The sequence below is a fragment of the Oryzias latipes genome, chromosome 17 (assembly GCF_002234675.1).
Source record: "Oryzias latipes chromosome 17, ASM223467v1".
Lineage (NCBI taxonomy): Eukaryota > Metazoa > Chordata > Actinopteri > Beloniformes > Adrianichthyidae > Oryzias > Oryzias latipes.
Genome location: NC_019875.2, coordinates 30,098,481 through 30,121,396, shown reverse-complemented (window position 1 = coordinate 30,121,396; position 22,916 = coordinate 30,098,481). Strand labels below are relative to the sequence as shown.

The following is a 22,916-nucleotide window of genomic DNA, read 5'->3' as shown; positions in this document are numbered from 1 at the left end:
GGTAGGGGTGTGGCCTTCCAACAAGCTCACTTCTGATTGGTGAGAGTGGTTTCCATTGAAACAACGACTCAGTCAGTTCGGACCAATTACTGCTTACTGATGACGTCAATTGCGAAAAAATGGAGACTGAATTGATTTCATTTGGTTGGAGCTGGAAGTGAACCATTTTCCATGGATGACGTCACGCCTGGTCCAGGCTCCACTGGTGGCTCCTCCCTTCACCTCTTGAGAGCCAAGCTAATATTTGAGCTACCCCTCTAAACAAATAGTCACAGGGCCCCAGCTAAGGAAAATGTATTACTTTTGAAATATTACCAAAAATATGGACACCATATCTTAAGAGGTTAAGGCGTTGCCCCTGACTGAAGGTTTGGTTCTGTTGCTTCTGGAGGTCCGGAGTCTTCATGTTCTCTTTCCCTACATCCATGATTCATTTATTCATTCATCTTCTGACCCGTTTTCATCCCTTTGGGGGTCACGGGGCTGCCGGAGCCTATTCCGGCCCAGGGGACATCCTGGACAGGTCGCCAGTCTGTCCCAGGGCTCGTCCATAAAGCTTCACTTCTAAATCAGGTAACATTCTGGACTCCTCCTTTCAGGACAGGTGACTGGAATCTTCACCAACACACTCAGCTGGTTTTTGACCTTTTCTGCCTTACACATGTGCCTCCACTGAGGTTCTGGGTACCTGAGAGCGGATCTTCAGAGCTGGTCCCAGTTTGAGCCCCAGAGTGTCCAGCAGGTGCTCCTCTGAAAGCAGTGGCAGGGTCTCCCCGTCAATCATGTGGTCCTTGAATGCCTGGTGGACACGTCTCATTAGTAAAGACCCCAGAAGGAGCCGGTGGTAGGTGTGGTGGAAACTCACCTGGGCGTACTCTGAACAGGTGGGAATGCCGTTGACAAAGTTGTAGACGTCATTAACCGTCCACTTCCGTATGTCCTCAGGAGCTTCATCACCGTTGAGGAAGAGATTTGGTGGACCTTTGCAGCAAATGCTGTGTGTCAGCAGAGCACATCCACACACGAGAGCAGAAGTTTGCATTTGTTTCACAAACTTACCTGGTGGTAAGAAACCATTTCCAGGGACTGGGAACATGTAAGGCATCCCAGCTGAGGGATACATGAACTTCTCTTGGAAAGCAGAGCATTGGCTGGAGATGTCTTTCTCACTCCCACTTCCATTGGCCACGTCTGCGCAGCCGTCCTGAGAGGCGGGGCAGGTCTTCCGCAGAGCCGCCTCCCCCTCTTTGTATTTCTTCCTGCTCCCTGTGGGAAGCTCAGGGTCTATTTTGGCCTCTTGGTGTGTCTTGGTGCACTCCTCTCCTGTGTCCCCCTTCACCTCCATCTCCTTCTCCTCCCCCGAGGTGGCTTCTGGGCTTTGCTCCACGCTTTTATCTTCGGTTTGGCCCTTCAGGTTGGACACGTGGCTCTCTGCGGTCTTGTGAATGGTCGGCCTCCTTCCCGCCCTCCTTCCCCTCTCTCTGTGGAGGGTGCTGATTGGCGGGTAGGGACTTGCTGACATTAGAATGCTGTTGGAATGAAGTTCATCCAGAGAGGGGCGATGGACGAAGACGTCGTGACCGTCCGGCATGCGCTGCCGCCCTCTGAACATCAGGGGGTTGGAGGGGTACGACATGGGACCGTCCATGCCCATCAGTCCTTTCTGGTGGGCGTTCTCCAGCTCCTTCTGGTGCAGGATGGCGTTCATCTCCATTCTGAGCATCAGAGCATAGAAAGAAAGCTGCAACTGTGACCCAAGCTCCAAACCCGTTTCATTCAGAAGTTCCAAAAGTGCGTGGAGGAGACATCGTAACTGCGTGCATACCTGGCTATGTTCTGCTTGTGAATGAGTTCCTGTCGCCGGGCAACCGTCTCCATGGGTTCTGAGGGCAGGAAGCCGTATCCAGCTAAACATCAGAGGAGAGATGTCAGTGCTTCGCTCTACACTGCAGAGTTTGTCAGGAGATGTTTGGCGCCCACCTGGGCCAGGAAACGCCCTTCCAGGCAGGACATTGGCATGAGGGGTAAGAGGTGGTCCAAGATGAGGCCCCATGTGCATCTGCCTGGCTTCAGAAGCTACCATCTCATTGGGAGGAACCAACTCTCTGATTTCAAAAGAAAACAGCAAATGGGAAAATTACAATATGAATCCTTTTTCAACCCAGAAGTTATTCAGCTATTCACAGATTTGCAGCCAAAGAATCGTTAAGATGAAAACACGCATGAAGACCGAGTTTCTGATGAGTTCTTGACAAGTGTTGGTGAGTATTTCAATTTAAGACAAAAAGCTGCTTTTTCCTAATTCAAAATTAAATTATGAACCCATGTTTCAGGAACATTTGCTGAAAGAACTCATTCACAAAAATGTTGTCATCAAAATACCTGAAGCACCCCCCCCCCCAAACTGCACTCCAATATTCCCAGGATTCAATGGAAAAACTGTCTTACTTTTTTTTAAGTGAAAGGAAATGTAGGAGGGGAACAAAGAGTTTAAACTTCAGTAAGGTTCAGTTATCCTGCAGAAAATGTTCTCCTTCCACCTAAGCTTCAGGATTGAGGGGAAACTCATGTACGGACCTCTCCATGAAGCGAGGTTCAAACTGTGCCGGGACCCCCTGCAGCCTCTGCTGTCCCTGCGTGAGGATCTGTGGAGCCATGGCCATCTGGTTCCTCATGATCATCTCCTGCCTCTGCCTCAGCTCTGCAGGAGCAACAGGAGCACCAAAGGTCACAGATCTTGTTGAGCAAATCCCCCCAGAAGACACAGATTGCAGTAAATCAAGATGACGAGGATCCGTAAAGGGTCGCTCCTCACCTCCAGCGGACATGCCATTCACCAGTCGATACCAGTGCTTCTCATCAAGAGTCCCCTGCTCTCCCAGCGCCGTCATCTTCCTCATCTGCTGGGGGGTCATGAGTCAGGTCACGGCCTGTCTGAAACCGCTGCAGGAGAGGAAAGTCCCATTATCTAGAGGTTCAAATTTGGAGGATCTGTATCACGAAACACGCAGCTGTTGTGTTTCAGAAAAGTTGTTCATCTGTCATCTGCTTTTGTAGTTTCCTCCCATCACCACTAGAGGGCAGCAGGTGTCCATCTCCCAGCATCACTGTCGTCGCCACATTTTTATGAAATTCCTCACAAATAGTTAAAACTGCTTTTAAGGTGCAGTAAAATGTTTAAGAAGCAATAGACGTGTCTTTACTTACACCTTAAACGCATGCTAACTAAATGTCTTCTGGGATATTTTGTTTTTTAAAATATAGAAAAACCTTTTGGGAAAATGATCTACCTGTACCGTCACTGATGACCTCTGACCTCACTGTCACCCTTCACACCTCCATGCCATTAGGCTGTAATCTTCAAAACAACTGAACCGTCACTGTAAAACAGCCGCTCAGCTGCAAACAACAACTGCGAAGGAGACCTGCAGAAATGCAACCAGAGTGTAATCTGTCCGTACGTGCATGCACCTGTGCACGCTCATCTCATTGTTCCTGGCTGAGCTGGACACACCCGCACAATTGACTTAGACACCTCCAATTAGCCTTCTGCACTGCAGGGAATCTCATTACAAAAATATGATACTGTAACCCGCAGAATAATCCAGCTCCGATAATCCAAGGTCATCCTGCAGCGTGAAACTGGAGGCACGTTTCTGTGCACCATCAGCCAGAAATAATCTGACTGTCATTAAAACAGCATTTGAGTCCATCAGAGGTACACTGTGTACATGGGTTGTTTTTGGCCCCTCCCCCTCACAAATGCTAAAATGAGGACCCCCCCCCCCCTGGCCCTTTGCATTATCCACAGTCCCCCAGGTTCCTCCTGAAACCCGTGTAATCTGAGGGCTTTAATCCTCCTGTTAGTCCTGCAACAGTCTGCCGCCTACATCTGCTGACCTTCCTGACCATCCCCACCTTCCAGGCCCCTGCTTCCCCCCAGGATCCTATTAGCTAAGTCCTGGCTATACAGCACTTTAAAGGGATGTGTTGGAGGTAATCCGCACGTTTAGCGTTTTACCCTCAGCAAACCTTCCCAGTAAGCATCCTGAACAATACACCTCCAAGTGCTAAGCCTATTAGCCTCCATTAGCTCCCTGGATGTCCCAAAAACACCTTGGGGATAAATCTGGGGATGCAATCGGTTTATGTGGAGCTATGTGGCACAAACACATGCAGTCTTTGCCTGCCCTCCACAGTTCACCACCGCTAACATCAGCAGAGGAGGAGAGACGCTTCCATCCTCCCTGTGGAGGCGCTCTGGGCTCCAAGCCTCGCACCTCTGCATGTTTGCAGCTCAGAACATGAACTTTTGAGTAGATTTGAGCTTTTTACAGTTAGCTGATTCCAGGTGATTAAACTAAAGCTGGGGATTCATTCATTCATTCATTCATTCGACTCCAATTCGATTAGTTTTCTATTCCTGTACCTGTTTCTAAATTCAGTTTAGGCTGTTGTTTTGGACACTGAGTGTGTTTTATATTTAACTTCTGTGAAGGTCTTTGTTTTTGTTTGAAATGTTGTAGTTATTTTACTCTGTAAAACACTTTGTGTTACAAAGATGTGAATAGTGTTTTATGAATACAGTTTGATCTGATTTGATGAGATCTGGCATCAGAGGAGTCACCTAGAAGTGTGCAACAGCTCCCAGTTAGCAAACTCTTTAAAACTAAAGTGTTTCGTTCTGCTTTGCTGCTTGGAAATACGTCTAAAAATATTCCAAAAGTAAATTTCTGTCTTCTTGCTGCACAGGAGAAACCTTTTTCAGTCAAAAATTAGGAACAGAATAACAAAGAAAAACTCAGTTCTGTTCTCAAATGTGAATGCAATGTGTTAAAAGCACAAAGTGTAGCATCGGCGTCCTTTAATGCCAACATTTTGTGTCTTTTTAGTAACGTTGGAGAATTCTCCAGCATGTTTACCTTCACTTTAGCTAACCACGCTTTGGCCACACGCCTGATCAGGTACTGACACTTTAAAAAAAAGTTTTAAACCAATTTTAAACTATGTGTAGAAGGGTTTTGCATGCATGTTTTAGGTGCCTTAAAATCGTATTTGTTAAAACAACTATTAAACTTTCTTTCACTTGAAACATTTCCGGGGGAACCTTTCACCAAAGGTGAGCTAACAAGACTTGGGTCTGACTTCTGCAACCAACAGAGGCCTCGCTGTAGCTGCCAAATCCCCAGATTTGGTTCTGTGGATTTGCAGTTGCCCGGCTAATCTCATTACATGAATGAATTAAAGAGAAAAATTGCTGACAACTTAGATGGAGCCCTGAGGAGGTCATATCAGACAAGACAGAAGCAGTGTCTAGCCCTTCCTAATCCCCTAACACAACACTAGATAAAGCCATGCAGATTCTGACAGTTGCATCAGGCAGATTACATCTCCTAAAACGTGTTGGACGGTCATGATGACGATATTGTTTTAGAAATTCTTGTTGTCACAAGGACTCAAACCCAAATCTTTTCAACTATAATATACTAAAACAGTTACAGAATCCCAACTCATTTGGAGATTAAATAGGGAGACGTTGAGCTTCTGATTAGATTACAACGACAGATTTTTCACCTGTGGAGGCGTCAAAAGATTTGATGAAAGTTGCAGATCGTGACTAATGTAGAAAACGATAAATAAAGGTGGATGGTGACCGATGCAGAACAACTACTGATGGTTTTCAGGACGGCTGAAGCAGGTAAACAGGATCTTCTCATAGACTTACCTTTACTGTGAGCAGAACCTCTGCAGATTTCTTCCAAAGTCAAGTTAAAACGGCAGAAGAAGATGAAATGGGGTGAAACCCGACAGCTCCTCTGGGTCTGACCTGTTCCTCTGCTGACTCTCTTCACGTCCAGGCGCTCAGCATCCTGCCAACCTGCTAACGGGCTTGTTTTCTGTCTGCTGCCAGCCAAGTACCTTAACTAAAAAAGACCTTTTAAATACCGATTCTTTTCATCTTCATTAGCCGGCCTTATCTCCTGCGGTAAGCCCTCCCTGCCCTGACATCACAGTGATCTCCCCTCCAACCACTCGCTGCACCTTGCAACTGATGTGTAATTACTGAAGCAGCACTGGTCCTAAGCGTGGAGAGCTAAACCTCTTTCAACGTTTACCTCACTAATCCCTTGTTAGCACTTTAGTCCATGGTTAAGACACCTAAATGCTCGGCTTCCTTTTCCAGTTGCGAAATGGTCAACCCCTCCTTCCCTGGCTCTGCGGCGCCGTGCAGAGGTCTGCAAGCTGCTGGTGGCAGATTTGAGCAGATCTGTCCTTTTTGGTGTCTCGTTTGGGTGTTGGAGGTATTGTGCTCGGCGGGGTGCTGAGGGGGCTGACCCAAACATGCTTGGTGGTAATTTGCCAGAAATCCGCCTGAATGTTGGCTGGATCATCCTCTCAGACCTCTTAATCTGACAGTTTGTGCTCAGCAAAGCTTACAGCATGGGTCTGCACTTCTCTGAAGGTTCCTGCAAAGCCTGGTGGGCGGCGAGGTGTGCACAGTTGGTGAGAGATTTGGTTAAACAACACATCATTTGGATGGGGGGGGGGGGGGGGGATCTTAATCCTTCAGCTTCTGCAGGAAAGCAGAGTCTATGAAGAACATGAAGGTCAGTTGACATGATCGTCTGTAGATCCATGTAAGAGCTCCAATCTGAGTTATTGCATCCCAGCAGCTGAACAAAAATAATCTGATTTTAACGTCATTTTTCTGTCTCTTTTTGCACAAATTCAGCCCATTTTACCATTCTTCCACTTTCGGCTTCTCCCATCAGGGGTCGCCACAGCGAACGAGTCGCATGTTAAATTTTGGCAATGTTGTACGCCGGATGCACTTCCTGACGCAACCTTCTCAAACCGGGCTTGGAACCGGCAGAGGTAGAGAAGGGAACAGGGAGGAGCCTGGAGTCGAACCCGGGTTTCACGGACGGAAGGCGCTGCAAACCAGCACGAGCTAAACTGGTTCCCAACTCAGCCCATTTTACCGTCCGTTAAAGCTTTTTAATCATTTTGAATTCTAACTTCAATCAAATCTGTTAAGGTGTTTTGTGATGCTCTTCTACTGATGCTGATTTTGAGGTATAATGGTCAGCCCATTTTACCATTATACCTCAAAATCAGCATCAGTAGAAGAGCATCACAAAACACCTTAACAGATTTGATTGAAGTTAGAATTCAAAATGATTAAAAAGCTTTAACGGACCAAAGTAAAGTTTAATTGTTTAAACTTCTTCATTACATCAGTTTCTATTGTCTGTGAATAAAACAATTCTTTACTGACAATAAAAATTTCTAACTATTGACAATGTCAGGGTGAAAATTTACGTGTTTTCAAAACCATTTTGTGTATTTGATCATTTTTTATTTTTTATTTAATTATTTGAATATAGGGGACAGCGCATATTAATAAACATTCTGTCAATATGCCAGAGTTAGCCAAAGGGCTATTTTTCATCTGCAGTCCCTGGGTAGATGTTAAAATCACCCTAAAAATAAAATTACATATTTACATAATATTACATACATTTATTAAACAATGCATTCAATAAAATTAGCAGTTAACTTAAAAACAAATTAGTGATAAAACAATCCAAGATCAGACAAATGTAAGAACAAATGTGCACATAAAAGACATTACAGTAATTTACTCAGTGTTGACAGTTCTGATTGTCAATGAGGCATTTCTTTAATTGTGTCTTGAATAAATGATGTGTTTTGATTTCTGATACTAACGGGTGTGAAGTTCCACTCAGTAGCAGCTCTAACAGAAAAAGCAGTCTGACCAAAAAGGCTTTTTCTGAAGGGAATGATCCAGTCTCCTCTGACTGCAGTCCCAGTTCTGCTGTGATCTGCTGTCCGGATGTTAACAAACTGGTGAAGAGGAGGGGATGAAGAGCCATGAAGGATTTTGTATATGAGACACCAAATCTGTTTCCGTTTCATCGAAACCAAAACAATCTCAAAACCAAAAAGACTCATCTGAAGGACAAAGTGGAAGCTATAAAAGCAAACAGAAGCTTTTGTGGATCAATTATTTCAGCGTTTCCATCGTTTTCACAACAGTAAATAGCTGTCGTCTGAGGAGAAAATCTAAGGCCAATTTTTGATTTGATTTGGTTTATTTCAAGCAATCAAATGAGAATAATACACAAAAACATTACAGTCATCAGTTATCCATTCATCCAGTGACGTATCAAACTTAAGATAATTAGATTACAGTTTTTAAATAAAAAGACCCAGTGAGGGATTTTGTCTAATTCCTGTCTAAAATGGTCTATATCTCATGTCTGAGGATGTTAGTCTGCATTTCCCTTCTGTACTGCAACAGACTTATAGCTTAGCTGATCCATATTTAATAGCAGAATAAAAAACAAAAACAAAGGAAAAAGGAGAAAAAGTGACTTTTACTGTAAAATATTTGTTTACTAATTCAACTTTTTATTATCACATACATAAGTAGTTAAATATATAGTTAAATGTATTGATTGACTGCTGAACAAAGTACAAGGTCCAAGTATGATAAAAAGTATAAACAGGACATTTTAATAAACCATATCTTGGCCTCTAGTACATACGGCACCGACGGCGTTCAGGTTACAAGTGGAAAATGCTTGTTGTTCTTCAAAGTGGTAGAAACCTGTAAAGTAACTGGACTTTTTATGTTTAAAGTTAATAAATAATGTGTACCCGCCAAAATACTGAATTTGTTTGAAATTAAAGTTAATAAAGATGATTTTCAGGGTAAAGTTATGTACAAAAACAAAATGGTCAGAACTAATGCAATGAAAAATGGTATTTTTGTTCAGGTTGTCAACATGTGGAACTTATTATGTGATGATCTGAAGAATGCAAACTTTATATATCAGTTTAAAAAAATGTATATATTTAAGATATATCAGAAATACCTTCTGGACTGAGAGACTCATGTGGTAGTAAAGTCATTTTGAAAAGGGTTTTTGTTTTTTCTTCTTTTTTAATCCAGGTTCTATCAATTCGTAAGTAGAGGTGATGTTTGTGATCAGGGTCAGGGAAATAAGCCTCGGCTTCACACGACACCTTTTCGGTTTTAACGAAAGAAATGTCTCTCTCTCAAGAGATTCTGCAGTTTCCTGCTCAGAAACAACTGTTTCAGTTCTTCCACTTTGATTTCTTCATGGGTTTCATCGTGTCGTGCTCTTCTCTAGGACCAGGATGAGCATCACGAGGGTTTGAACCTCCGTCCTTCTATCTTCACACGTCTCAGAGGTTTCTGCTCCACAGACAGACCTTTGTTTGGGGTCAGTCCAGCACAGCCGTCCCTCAACGTCCCTGAGCGCTAACCAGCTGCTATTTATACTGTTGGGACAAACCATTTGTAATTTAGAGGGGTTCCCCTTCAGCAAAAGCACATTATGATGCAAAACCAAACATTTCTACAGAATCTACATTAAAACAAATTTAAGTAAACCTGCATCATCATCATCATCATCATCATCATCATCATCATCATCATCATCATCATCATCATCATCATCATCATCATCCTCATCAGCCCTTAAACTCTAATGGTTTCTTCCAATGACTTAACCAACATTTGGAAACTCAGGAGTCGTTCAGCACCTGAACAGCGAGTGGACACATTTGGTTTTTTTCTTCTTTATCAAAAACCCGGTTTGGACCTTCAGCTGAGAGGATCTGCTGCACCTGACAGGAAGCTTAAGCCACTGCAGGATTTGAAGTCTCCATTTATAAATGTAAAAAAAAAAAACAAGACTGCAACGTGTAAATTATGACAGTTTTCTGTTTTTATCAGAAAATGCGGCATTTTCTTCATGAATCTATACAGACGTCATCAAAAAAGATCTCCTTTGTTACAGGAAGTTTATATTTAAAAAAGGAGGAGGAGGAGGAAACTCTGGGGAATTAAGAAAAACGGGATTTGGGACATCTAAACCGCTAATTTAGGAATCTCCTGGGTGTAAGCTTTTTATAAGGGATTTCTGTCCAAGTTGTTTGCAACCAGCATTATGGAGTCACAGTGAGGCGAAGGGATCAGAACAGGTTTAACCTCAACAAACCGGCCTGGCTATAAATTCACTGGGTCAGCGGAGAGACGGACAGCATCCATCTTCTAATTACAGCTGCAATCTGGTGTCCGGATCAGCGGCGTTTCCTGCCTTCTTGCTGTCAGAGGACGGCTGGGCCAAAGGCTGTAATCCCTCTGAGCTGAAAGCATAAAGGCTTTTGTTTGGGCCTCGATGATGGTGACATCCTTCCTTCTCTGGGATCCCTGAAGCAACATCTTCTGAAGATGATCTTCTGACCTCGCCATACAAACCGTGTTCATGATCACGGCGGCTTTTTGAGGCAGAAATCCTCAGAAAGACGCTGGACGAAGCTGCAAACCAAAGCCCTGTTTGTGTGAGGATTGTGCACTTGGACTTTTGTGACGTTTCTTTGGATTTTGGTCCGTTCTCCCTGTCAATCACACCAGGTCGAGGCTGTCAATCATCCACAGCTGTCTTGATTTGTGTAAATGACCTCCAGCGTATTTGAGTCTTTGGTTTTCAGGTGTTCACTGTCAGACCATCTGCTTTGTCATCCTTTTGTTGGCTAAATGTTTAAAGTCCCACTGCCATCATCCTTAGAGCGATCCCAAAAGTGTTCGCGCCGCTCTTTTAATTATGATTACTGTATTTTCTGCACAATAAGGCGCGCCTAAAGGCCAAAAAAAGAAATTCCTCCTTATAATCTGGAGTGCCGTATATGCATGTTCATCATTTTGATTGCACTTTCCAGTGTCAAAGTGAATTTTGAGAATTACACGGCGCTCTGTTAAAATGTCAGTTTTTTAGACGAGTTGCAAACAAGGCTGATCATCATAGTAAACACGCTAACGCGGCTGATGTGTAGCGGTGTTGGACTGACGTACTCATCCTTGACTCTTTTGTCTCGCTTAATGCGCCTTATAGTTATATATATGACATGAGTTAAGTGGTCCGTTCCTTGACGGTGCGCCCAACAGTGCAGCGTTATTAGTCCAAATCCAGAAACGTGCCGTTTTCTAGGACAGGGTTTTTCAACCTTTTTTGAGCCACGGCACACTTTCTCCTTGACAAAAATCCTGCGGCACACCAGCATCCAAAAATTAAAAAAGGAGAAAATCATAGTCAGTATTGATCTACAGTCCCTCCATGATCTAACGTTCATTTTGGTGATAATTGTGGCAAAAAAAGCTGGAAGCTGCAGCAGTTTTTATAAAAGATGTTATTAAAGTTAAGTTAGTTTTCAGTAATAAGTTTCAACTAAATTATTTGAAATTTTACCCTGGTAGTTGTTTTTATCTCCAGTTTATCGACATGCAATTTTATGTAACCCCAGCGTATTTTCCATGTTGCAAATACGACCTTTTTCAAACTGCATTTTTTCATCTGCTCCAGATTCACAACAATCTGAGTAAAAAATAGTCAGTAATGCTGTTTTTAGCTCAATTTTCTTTGTAAATGTTCTCCATCATCCGAAAAATCCCACAAGAACATGTTAGAAACACAAAAAAACACTATTTCCATCGGAGCGAGTCTTTAAGTTTCAGACACCAAGCCCAGTCTGCTGCATTTTGGGTCCTATGCTGCCGGTTCCTGACAGTTTGTGGCGCGTTTTCCCGTAGGGTTGAAGGTCAGTCTGTGCGATGAACGCTTAACCAAAATGTCCCACGGCAGGAAGTGACATCACCAAATGTGATTCTGCTGGAGTCCCTGACTTCCTGTCATCTCTGTGGAAACGATGGGCTTGCATCTTCTCCTCAACTCTCCTTTCTCTGTCGTTCCATTGTGCTGTGCTGGAGGTCACATGATCTGAGCTGTGTTCAGGAAACACTCACCTATTGTGCCCCCACTGAAGTCCCCCCGCCCCCCTACAGGCCCTTTTGGTTACACAAACATCGTCCTTTCATAACACCCGGCTATTTCTGGCTCGTTATTCTATATCACGTTTAAGATAATGTTACACCTGAAAACATTTGCTCAGCACCCAAGGTCTGTATGACCTGTCAATAATTTTCTTCTATATGTGAACGTGAACAGCTGCCAAATGCCCCCCCCCCTTACATAAAACAAAGATGCTGCCTCGGATCGTCCTTTTAAAGGAGGCGCCGAACGCAGAACTCCACTGCAACCCGGGAACACAGGTGAGCATCAGATTCCCGCTTTTCTCTGGAGACGTTTCCGGAGTATGAAGTTGATTTGTTTCATTTTTTCCCCAAAGAACAAAAATGAGAATGAACTCCATCCAGATGTTGGGCCTCACCCTGCTGTGCGCACTGTCCGCCAGCGCTCAGGTCATCATGCCAGGCAGATGCCCGGACGCCGCCGTTCAGGAGAAGTTTGATGCTGCGGCGGTACGCTCCCATCTGTGCTCCGTGGGAACCAAAGCGGGATGAAGGAGTCGTCTCACTTGTTTCTGCTTTTCCTTGCAGTACCTTGGCAAATGGTACGAGATCCAGAAACTGCCAAACTCCTTCCAGAAGGGCCAGTGCAGCACGGCTCAGTACAGCCTGCAGAGCCCCGGGGTGGTGGGGGTCCTCAACAGGGAGCTGCTGTGAGCGTCACGTCAGAAAAAAGTCTCATAGGATGAAAGAGTCAGAATGTTTCCAATCTAAAGTGTTTCCTCTCTTTCAGAAACAACGGCACCATCTACGCCCTCAACGGCACGGCCAAACCCAGCCCCACCGAGCCCGCCAAACTGATGGTCACCTTCTTTGAGAGTAAGCAGCCCGTTTCTTCAGTTGTTTTCATCCCAAATTCCTGATCTGTGATGGTTCTTTAAGGGCTCAAAATGCAAATCTCCACCGTCTTCTCATTCCTGCAGACAGCCCCCCGTCCCCCTACTGGGTCTTGTCTACAGACTACAACAACTTTGCGCTGGTCTACAGCTGCACCGACCTGGAGCTGATCCACACGGACTTCGTCTGGATCCTCAGCAGGACCCCCACCCTGCCTCAGGAGACCCTGGAGAAGCTGCAGAACATCCTGACCTCCATTGGAGTCACTGTGGACAAGCTTCTCGCCACCAACCAGGACCTGAAGTACTGCACACCCATGGGCAATTAGAGCGCCAGGTGGAGTCTGGGAATGTTTCTCATGAGCACCAAATAAACTTCAGTCCTTGAACGCAGCATTTGAGTCTGATGGTCTTTCTGAGGGTTTCTGTTGACGGAGGGTGAAAGGTCACCGACGTTCACCTCCACAAACGCAGAGCGTGATGCTTCACATGATGTCAACTCATAGAAGAAATGTAAAAAACCTTGATTTGTTCTTCCACTCAGTGAGATGAAAAAGAAAAGAGAAATAGAAATGAATAATGGAAGCAATATAGATGCAGGGCAAAAATGCTCTTCTTAAAAGAAACCAAAACATACTAAATTTGATCTGAATGAAAAAAATCCCAATAGGACGAGAAGAAAAAGTCCTAAAATAAGGCGTAATATCCTGCCCATTTTGAGAATGAATCAAATCTAGAAATGAGCTATTAGCACTCATATTTAGACATATGGCATTGGAAGTTATAAATATCATGTCTTAACATAAGCATGAATAACTCAAAAAGGTTCTTTAACTAGTTAAAGGAGGTATTTTTCTTTGCTTTCTTCCCCCAAAACGGTATATCTTCAAGCACTTTCCTCTTTTTCTGGACCATAATTAGCATAAAGACTAGAATTGTTCATTATAAGATGAACTTTTCTTCACAATTATTTGTAAATCAGTCGAGTAATTAAAAAACAAAACTTTCCAATTTTCTCCAAATCAAGCAAAACGGTTTAAAACGGTACTACTCACCGTCCACAAATGAACAACTTCTGCTTAAAAATATTATGTAAGGTAAAAAAAACAACTTGTTTTTTAGAGATATGAATTAAAATGAGATGTCTGCAGGATCAAATGACTCAATCGGATAGTTTAATGTTCTGAAAAACATTTTTTGAAAAAGTACTAGGAAGTTAGTAGCTCTGACAGAAGAAAAGCTAAAAAAGTTTCTGTTTCACTTTTTAGTTTTTTTTTTAATCTCCTCTGATTCATCCACAAATCAGAACCCAGATTCAGAAAAGTGTTTGTGGACACAGTGAGAGTTTTTCTTCATCTGTGCCACAGATAAGGAGGTTACAGTGATAATTTCAATCATTCAGTCCTGATGCCTGCTATTGTTCCGGTAAAGTGTCTCAGAACCGGTCCTTTAACTCCATCAGTTTGGTTTCCTTTCTGAGAGTTTTCTGATGGGCGTTACATGGTTTCCTGTGAACCTGTTCAGTTGTTTTTGTTCTCCAAAAGTGTTTTCTCTTCTTATTTAATGAGTCTGGGTCTGATTTATGTGAAATTTGATGCATTTGTTTAAAAAGAAGTCAATTGTCCATCATCACACACTTTACTTCGATGATGTTCAAACGTTGTGTTGAAGGGAGTCAAGCGTCACCACCCAAGCCAACTGCGCCTGTCAGCGATACCAACGCACCCTCTGTAATTAGAATGGCTCCCAGCTGTGCTTCTGTTTGATTCAGCCGTCCAGCTCAACAGAGACTCTGCTGGTACAGGTTCAGATGTTTTTTTTACATTTTTACATGAATTGTTTTCTTTTTTAAAGTTTATCAAACTAATTGTGCTAAGTCCCTTCCTGTACTGCCTCTACATTTACGACTGCACTGCGGCCCACAACAAAAACAGCATCATGAAGTTTGCAGACGACACCTGAGTGGCCGGACTCATCCCCAGAGGTGACGAGGTTCCCTACAGAGAGGAGCTTCTTAAGGTTTAGGGGGGCTGTTACCAAGAACGTAGGAACGTTTCTTCTGCAGCTCTCAAGTCAGGGTGATTACAGAAAAGACAACAAAGCTAACAAGGTTCATAAATAAGATGAGGAACAAAATTTGAGAAAGAGAAGAGCAAAAGATAAAAATACAAAGTATGAAAAATATAAAATATTGCTGCATTCCAACCATTTCATTATTGTAAAACAAAACAAATGTTCGGCTCAGACTTGTTTGACCTGCTGCCCTCTGGGAGGCGCTACAGTGGCATCAGAAGTAAACTGACTCAAAAACAGTTTCCTATCCCAAGGTAATAACCGTGCACAACTCCAACAGATAAAATCCGCCACAGCACACTCCAATGTATGTGCTTACATCTGCATATGTATTTCTGCTTATTTAAGTATTTATCTAGTGTCAACACTTCCCTAACTCCCTGCTGTTTTTGCACATCTGACATGATTATATCTGTACATGTCCCTCTGCACACAATGACAGACATTTTATATTGGCACTTTTCATATTTTGATTATTTGCACACTTTCTCTGTTGTACACTTTGCACCTATTCTACTCATTGATTTTTGTATTATACTTTTAGATGTTATCTTTGCGCTGTAAATGGTAATTGCTTCAACTTCATTGTCCAAGTGGACAGAGACCATAAAAGCAAATCTATCTGATTCCTAAAGCAAGCCGGCCTTAAAGTTCACCAGAGCTGGAGGAAGCAGAGAACATCAAGAGTTTTACATTGGTATATTTTGGAAGGAACAGTTTTTTTCTTTTTTTTTCATCCCGTAAAATTATAAAAGCTCTTTTGTACCAAAGTCAAATAAATTCATAAACATTCCTGAGGGTAAATATAAAACACAAGTGTTGTTTCTTTGTCAAACTTTATTTCTTTCAGGCGCACTGCAGACGAGTCTCTGTGGTCCCTCCGCCGCCTCACTGCTCCATGGCGCCGCAGTATCCCTCCTCCTGGACGGTCGTGAGCATCTTGTCCACGGCGACGCCGATGGAGGACAGGATGCCGTGCAGCTCTGCCACCGTCTCCTTCGGCAGGGTGGGCTCCCTGCTCAGGATCCAGGACAGCTCCATGTGGAACAGGCCGTAGTCGGTGCAGCCGTACACCAGGGAGTGGCCGGTGTAGTCGGTGGAGAGGACCCAGTAGGGACCGGGGGGAGTGTCTGCAAGACGAGGGAGGGGTTTCAGAGGCAGCAGAGACCCCGAGTGGGGTGTTAACTGGAAGAAACTCCAGCTCTTTACCCTCATAGAAGGACACCTCCAGCTTGGCAGGCTCAGCGGGGTCTTTGACTTTCGCAGAACCAACGATGGAGTTGACGGTTCCATCGTCCCTTCAAAATAAGAGAAAACGTCCCATTCTTCACAGATTTGTTTGATTTGAGTTTGTGTGTTGGGGTTACAATCATGCACAGCATTGTTTCAGGGATGCAGCCAGGGAGCAAATCTTAATATTTTTTATTGTTTTCTGACTGCAGACTCTTTGTCAGCACCAGCATGGACTCACAGCCGCTCAGAGTTCAGGACCTCGATGACTCCAGGAGCCTTCGGGGTGTAGAAGGCCGTGCTGCACTGACCCACCTGGAAGCTCGTTGGCAGCCTCTGGATCTCAAACCATCTTCCCAGATACTGCAGAGAACCACATCACGTCATAGGCTGGTTGGAGACCACAGCAGAAGCTCAGAACAGTCTGTCCAATCAGAGTCCGTGTCCTGAACGCGGATGCACGCTCACCTTGGAGGCATCAAAGTTGGCCTGAACTGCAGGCGTGGGGCATTTTCCAGCCTTGAAGACCTGAGCATTGGCTGCAAAAGCCAACAGCAGAGTCATGGAAATCACGTGTGCGGCCCTCATGGTTCCTCCTGCAGAGATTCAGCCCCAAAGCAGAAGTTGGTGAAGTCTTCACAGTCAGCTGTGAGCGCCGCCTCAGGCTCAGAGGGGCTTTTAAAGGATGAGAAGTTTGTTGATCTCATTGACGAAACCCTCGGACCCTCCCCACCTGTGTGATGTGGGGGTGGGGGTTTGTGAGAGGGAGCAGCTGTGAGGAATTCCCAGATCAAACATCGCTGAATGTTGGTGATGTAAGCGTCACAAACGGGTGCGGAGGAGCCGCTCGTCTTCTGCCCGAGTCTGAAGCATCCAGATGTTTGGAAGGAGGCTGAACCTTCTGGACGTTTCCTGCTGCTTCAGCCTGTTGAGCCAAAGAAAGACGAGCATCAGCCGGGATCTGAGGGAAACCAGCACATTAGAAATACGTTTGACCAAGAAAAATGCAAACAGTTGATTGTTTTATTCAATTCTATTACAGGGTTTTTGATTTCAACTTCAATTTCAAGACGTTTATCTTGTCTTGATGATCAAAACTGAACAAAAACTCCCTGAAGAGACTTTTTATACGTTCAGAATAAACATGAAAATGAATCATAAACGGACCCCCTGTGGCTGCTCGATGGTGCCGTGGTTACCGCTCTTGCCTCACAGCAAGAAGATGTTGGAATAATGTATATATGTTGCAGGTTGTTTTGACCCAACAGAAGACCCCTGTTGAGGAGTTAGCATGTTCTCCCAGTTCATGCGAGGCTTTTCTCCGGCTTCCTCCCACCCTCCAAAAACATGCTTCATAGGTTAATTAGTTACTATGCATTGTCCCTAGGTGTGGATGTGAGTCTGCATGGGATTGTGGTCCTGCGACAGACTGGCGACCTGTCCAGGATGTCCCGTCTTCACCCACGAGTGGATGCGAGAAGTCCTTTTATTATACATATATATGTGAACTATATTCCCTTTTTTAATCATAAATGTACCTTAGTTGTTTTGGTTGTGTTCACACCTGATGAGATCTGCTTCATGTTTGATAAAGACGTGGTTTGAAACCGTGTTTCCTTTGTCTTCATGTTTGTTTTCAGGTTCAGGGAAGTGGAGAACAATGCGGACCCGTCCACCTTCCAGACCTTGGCAGCTGGAAGCCACACTCTGCTTCTGTCTCGGTCAAACTTTAACAGACATCGATGATCCGCCGTGTTTTCAATCTTAAGGTTATCGTCAACTGATGGAGTGAGGAAAAAAAGTGAGGAGAGTCAGAGGACAATGATTAACACGACAATGAAGGAAAACTCTTCTGATCGGATTTCTGATGCGGTCCCCCCCCCCCCCCCCCCCCTCAACAACTCCCCCACCCAAACACGCTGTGAGAAAGTGAGGTGTGAAGACAGGTGATCTGCATCTCACCTGGGGGAGCTGCTGGGTCGAGAAGGTCACACGTGAAGCTGAATGTATGTTCATGGGGGGGGGGGCACACGTGAAGCTGAATGTATGTTCATGGGGGGGGCACACTTGCAGAGCATGTTTACCGTGCAAACCCCCACGGTCAGCACTGAAGAACCGTCTGCTACTTTAGGTCCGTAAAGATCACAAATGTTGTCTTATTTTCTGTTTTTTAATAAAGAAAAAAAAAGTTATTCCATAACGAAACAGTCTTAATTTGAGAAAAATTACTTAAAGTGACTAAAATTCCTTTCAAGAAATACATTTTCTTAGTAAGACCTTTTTTTTTTTTTTTTTTTACTATTTTGAAGAAAACCTGGTCGTCTGGCAAAAAGAAGAGATTAATTTAATGCATCATGTTTGTTTTGTCCAGACGAGTAAGTTTCTGTGAGCAGAAACACACACAGACTGAGGAATCCCTCCTCAGATTCATTGGATCTCCTCTGTTCTTCATAACATTAGTGACTGTGGTGGAAACAGTGGAAACGCCGGGACGACCTCCTCGGTGCAGAGTGACGGCGGAGCATCAACAGCTCACATGCTGCCCCCAAGTGGCTGAAAACTCACTTCCTGCATAAAATGACTGAATTCCAGGAATCTTAAATTATTCTTAACTTCAATTCAGAGCAATAAGTGTTGATATGTAAGTCTGTTTTTAAATTTACTCATAAAATCTGATTTTTTTACAAGTCTGATCCACAAAAAAGGAAATCCAAGGTCAATCCAGGGACAAAGCAGAGACTATTTACCCAAAGGATCAATAGTTTTCCTGATAAATTTCTCCTTTTGATCAATAAAGTTGTTTTGAATTCAAATAAAGCCTTAAAAATGTTTCAGTTTTAAAACAATGTGAAGAATCATAACATGAACAGAAACCAGTTTACAGAAGATATCAAATATCCTGATGGGCTCTGTGTCTGTGATGTTGATCCTCCAGATCCCCTGGACCCTCCGGAGCCTCCGGATCGCCTGGATCCTCCGGATCGCCTGGGTCCCCTGGGTCCTCTGGATCCTCTGGACCCTCCGGAGCCTCCGGATCCTCTGGACCCTCTGGACCCTCCGGATCCTCTGGACCCTCCGGACCCTCTTGATCTCCTGGATCCTCTAGATCCCCTGGACCCTCTGTTCTGATCTTTTCTTCACAAACCTGTCTCTGCTGCTTCAAACACTGAGAGGTTTGACTGCAGATCACTTCAGACCAAAACCCCCAATTTCCTTTCAAAATAAAATTCCAACAGCACATTCTGTATATGTTTTATGTTTTGCTCCAAATCATTTCATCATGACCTTCAGCTTTTAAACTGCTTTTAAATTTCAACATGATTTTAATGTAAATGTAAAGAAAGGATTTGTCTGCTGTTGCCTTTATCACGAAGGAATCGGCTGCTTTTGTGTTCAATGTCTCTTCTAGTCTTTGATCTTCTATTCTTTCCTTTTCTTTCTTTGGTTTTAGGGTCAGCTGCGTGCCTTCAGTTACAAAAAGCTAAAAACAAAAGAAAAAGAAAAGAAAAGTTGCATTGTCCCCCCCCCAATAAAACTCATGAAAGCAAACATTTGAATAATTACAGAGATTCAAAAGTGGAAACAGGAGAACGCTGTAAACAAAACATCAACTATCCTGGTCCGGCCCACCGTCCTGCAGCAGAGGAATCATCCAGATTGGGTTATGACATTTCCTCTGGTATTTCTCCCATGACTTTCATTAGCCAATAGCTAACTTCACGTCTGAAATAAAGCTGGTGGAACACAAAGAGCAGCACTGAGGACCCGAGCAGCAGAACGTCTTCAGGATCTGGACGGAGGGAGCATCCATCCATCCAACCACAGAGGTCAGAAAACGGAACCGGCTGCTTTCAGTCTTTTCGGACCTTTTTCAACATCATTTTAGACGATTTGATTGACAGATTGTGGGGGTTCCTGTATGAAACTGTACCTGCATCACAGACGTCTCTGCAGGTCTCAGTATGGAGTTCGTGCACGTTGTGATGTTCGGCTTCATCTCCGCGCTCGCCGCAGCTCAGGTCCCACACTGGGGCCCGTGTCCGGAACCAGAGGTCCAACAAGCCTTCAGCCTCAAACAGGTACCGAGCTGCAACAGTTCAAAGTGTTGGAGCAGATGCTCTGACCTGGAGAAGCCGTCAGTAAACTATCCTGACGTGGATGTGAGCAACAGTCGGTAGAAATTTGTTTATTCTATGTCGACCTGTCAGACGATTCTGATGCTTTAGGAGAAAAAACCAAAACATTTGGGGATTTGACCAACTTTTAGCATCAGATACGATCACAGAAAAGCTACAAACTTGTCTGACAGTTCAGCTTCGTTTCAGTTGAACTGTTTGAGATCTTTTTCCTACTTGGGTCAGTTAGAATGAGGTGTAAGCTAACGGTTGGAGCAGCTTTTGAGCGGCCCGATGACTGACAGCCTCTGGAAACCTTCTCCGCCCTCACAGTTCATGGGGAGATGGTTTGAGATCGCCAAACTGCCCGCTCAGTTTGAGAAGGGCCGCTGCATCGAGACCAACTTCACCCTCCGGACAGACAGCTCCATCCGAGTGGTCAGCTCAGAAATCCTGTGAGTCGTTGTCCCCCCCCCCCCCAAAAAAAAGGGCAGTCTGTCTGTGGTCATGTGCTCTTTAAATTCTGCATAAAATCTGAAACAGAAAAGGAGAGCTGAAGAAGATCGAAGGGACCGGCATCATAGAAGATCCAAAGAATCCAGCCAAGCTGGGGATAACCTACTCCTACGGTGAGTCAGACGGCATCAGACGGCCTCGTGTGAAGGTCAGGAGGTCATCAACGGCTGTTCGTCTGCTCATCCACAGTCCTGCCATACTCCCCGTACTGGATCCTGTCCACGGACTACGTCAACCAGGCGCTGGTGTATTCCTGCACCGACGTCCTCAGGCTGTTCCATGTGGACTTTGCCTGGGTCCTGGGCCGAACGCGGAGCCTGCCAGAGTCCGCCATCGAGAAGGCCAGGGAGGTGTTCGCCCGCAACAACATCGACGTGACCAGGATGATTCCCAGCAGGCAGCTGGGCTGCGACAAAACCCTCTGAGTCCTTTCAGCTTCAGACGCTGAGGGGCAGAAACCGCTGACTTCCTGTTTCCTGTGAACTGATTCCTCCACCTTACAGGAAAACAGAGATTACTCAATTAGAATCTGATCACACAGATCTTTATTGGATTTACAAACTGGAATGATGTCAAAATAGAAATGAGAGAAATGTGATCTTTGCTGGTTAGAAAGGTTGGGTTGTGCAGCGGCTCCTGAAACTGAAAATAATCCACGTTTGGTGTATTTGGAGCATAAGTTTGAGACCCGTCATTGTCTAAACATGTTATGTTGTTGCAGCAGAAAAGATGCAAACTCAAAAGTCACAATAGCCAAGAGAAACCTCCAGAGGATAAATCTAATTGGTGAAAAGTGTAACATTTTAAATGTCTATCATCAATAAAATAACAAGACGTACGTAACATAACCTCCTTATCCTTCATTTATTTTTCTGAAGCTGTACGTTTTGCCCCTCATGTTTGGGTGAGCTTTATTTTGAAATCCTTGTTTGTGTTTCATTCGTTTGTAATCAGCTGTTGTCGGTTTGTGTCGTCGTTTTGTGTCTTCTGGTTCTGATCCACCGCTGGGCCCTTCTGCTCAACTACATCTATTATTTTTAGCTTCTGATGCTTTTTGGTTCTGATCTTCTGTCTGCAGATCAGCAGATGATGCTGAACTCTAGGAATTTATTTTAGTCAGAAAAGTTTTTTTTTTTATCATTTCTGATCTTTTCTTTTTCTTAAACGTTTTTTTTCTTCCAGTACAACTGAAAGTTTGCAATCCGTTAAATACTCTAAAAGTATTTAGATGGAAATTAAGGAAAATATTAGGTGAATAAGTATCTAGATTAGTGCCTGAAAATTGTCTTTATTTCCCCCAAAATAAACCAGACATTAAAATAAATAAACATCCCAAAAAACTAGTTTCCTAAACAAAGTAAAATGTTGAATTGATCACCGTCTGGATGAGGATTGTGATCAGCTCTTGTGTTCCTCCTGTCTTCAGTGTGTTTGTGTGTAACGGCCACCAACAAAGAAGAAAAACTAAACAATTATATGAAAATCGTTTTTTGGCTGCTGTTAATTTCTGCCTCCCAAAATCAACAAACAAAAACCAAATTCATTTAATTCACTTTAAAAGCCATGAAGACGATTGCTGTTGGTGTTTTTCAGGATTAAAGTGGCTCTAATGCTCTTTCATATTTTCTTCATAAACCCTTTGAGTTTTTATTAACGTTATTCTGGTTCATAAATAGTTATAATAAATAATAGATATAGATATAATAAAAAATAGTTATCTGGAGAACAAACTGAAGCCCAGTTCACTCAAATGCATCATGAAACAAAACGGTACAGAAACTGGAAAATGTGAGCCTTAAAAAAGAAAAAGAGCATCAACCCCCCCCCCCAATCTGTCCCAGAAACCCTTTTGGATCCGTTGACGTCCCAGTCTGTCTGTCAGAACAAAAACCCGATTGTTCTGGAAACCTTTATCTGGATATTTGGGTTTCTTTTGGCTAAAGAGTTTGGGTCATGGCGCTCCTGAATCCTACAGTCCTTGAACATATCAAAAAGTTATTCTAAAAGGCAGATTATGTTTGCTGACGATCAGAAGCTCCTCCCTTCATGGGTCCGACCCCCCGGTTCCTGACACAAAGCATTCATTCTGCATTTGGAAACTTGATCCAGTTTCAGTTTCTTTCTGTCAAAGTGAGCTTTTATCTGCTTCATTATGTCCAGAAAGTTTGGGGGAAAAAAACAGCAATAGAAGAAACTTCTGGCAGATATTTTTGGCGTGTGGCGAAT

At 43.8% G+C, this 22,916-nt stretch overlaps 4 protein-coding genes across 5 annotated transcripts in view; 2 read left to right on the top strand and 2 right to left on the bottom strand.

Annotated features, from left to right (window-relative positions):
• Positions 1–6,260, bottom strand: part of samd7 (sterile alpha motif domain containing 7) — an 8,838-nt gene extending 2,578 nt beyond the window's left edge. Inside the window, exons 1-8 of the mRNA XM_004079526.4 lie at positions 5,726–6,260; positions 2,816–2,943; positions 2,578–2,701; positions 1,981–2,105; positions 1,826–1,907; positions 1,060–1,715; positions 866–981; positions 689–799 (exon numbers count right to left, since the gene is read on the bottom strand). Of these exons, the coding sequence (XP_004079574.1) occupies positions 689–799; positions 866–981; positions 1,060–1,715; positions 1,826–1,907; positions 1,981–2,105; positions 2,578–2,701; positions 2,816–2,915 (1,314 nt within the window). The 5' untranslated portion in view covers positions 2,916–2,943; positions 5,726–6,260. The remainder of the gene's footprint in view (positions 1–688; positions 800–865; positions 982–1,059; positions 1,716–1,825; positions 1,908–1,980; positions 2,106–2,577; positions 2,702–2,815; positions 2,944–5,725) is intronic.
• A 5,816-nt stretch (positions 6,261–12,076) lies between these two features.
• LOC101167573 (apolipoprotein D-like) lies at positions 12,077–13,150 on the top strand. The gene is made up of 5 exons (XM_004079456.4): positions 12,077–12,163; positions 12,241–12,373; positions 12,452–12,573; positions 12,654–12,739; positions 12,844–13,150. The coding sequence occupies exons 2-5, from the start codon at positions 12,248–12,250 to the stop codon at positions 13,083–13,085; spliced, it is 576 nt and encodes a 191-aa protein (XP_004079504.1). The 5' UTR covers positions 12,077–12,163; positions 12,241–12,247; the 3' UTR covers positions 13,086–13,150.
• A 2,498-nt stretch (positions 13,151–15,648) lies between these two features.
• LOC101167323 (apolipoprotein D-like) lies at positions 15,649–16,741 on the bottom strand. Its single transcript, XM_004079455.4, has 4 exons — positions 16,528–16,741; positions 16,301–16,422; positions 16,039–16,127; positions 15,649–15,959 (listed from the first exon to the last, which is right to left on the bottom strand). Exons 1-4 carry the CDS (start codon positions 16,645–16,647, stop codon positions 15,718–15,720), a joined length of 573 nt encoding a protein of 190 aa, XP_004079503.1. The 5' UTR covers positions 16,648–16,741; the 3' UTR covers positions 15,649–15,717.
• Positions 16,742–19,763: 3,022 nt separating this feature from the next.
• Positions 19,764–21,538, top strand: LOC101167075 (apolipoprotein D). 2 transcript variants are annotated; one of them, XM_011487083.2, is made up of 5 exons: positions 19,764–19,886; positions 20,002–20,138; positions 20,508–20,629; positions 20,718–20,803; positions 20,880–21,538. In XM_011487083.2, the coding sequence occupies exons 2-5, from the start codon at positions 20,022–20,024 to the stop codon at positions 21,113–21,115; spliced, it is 561 nt and encodes a 186-aa protein (XP_011485385.1). In that variant the 5' UTR covers positions 19,764–19,886; positions 20,002–20,021; the 3' UTR covers positions 21,116–21,538. The 2 variants fall into 2 exon arrangements, with proteins under 2 accessions (XP_011485385.1, XP_004079502.1); XM_004079454.3 differs by having other exon boundaries at positions 19,784–19,886; positions 20,014–20,138.
• The last annotated feature ends 1,378 nt before the right edge of the window (positions 21,539–22,916 follow it).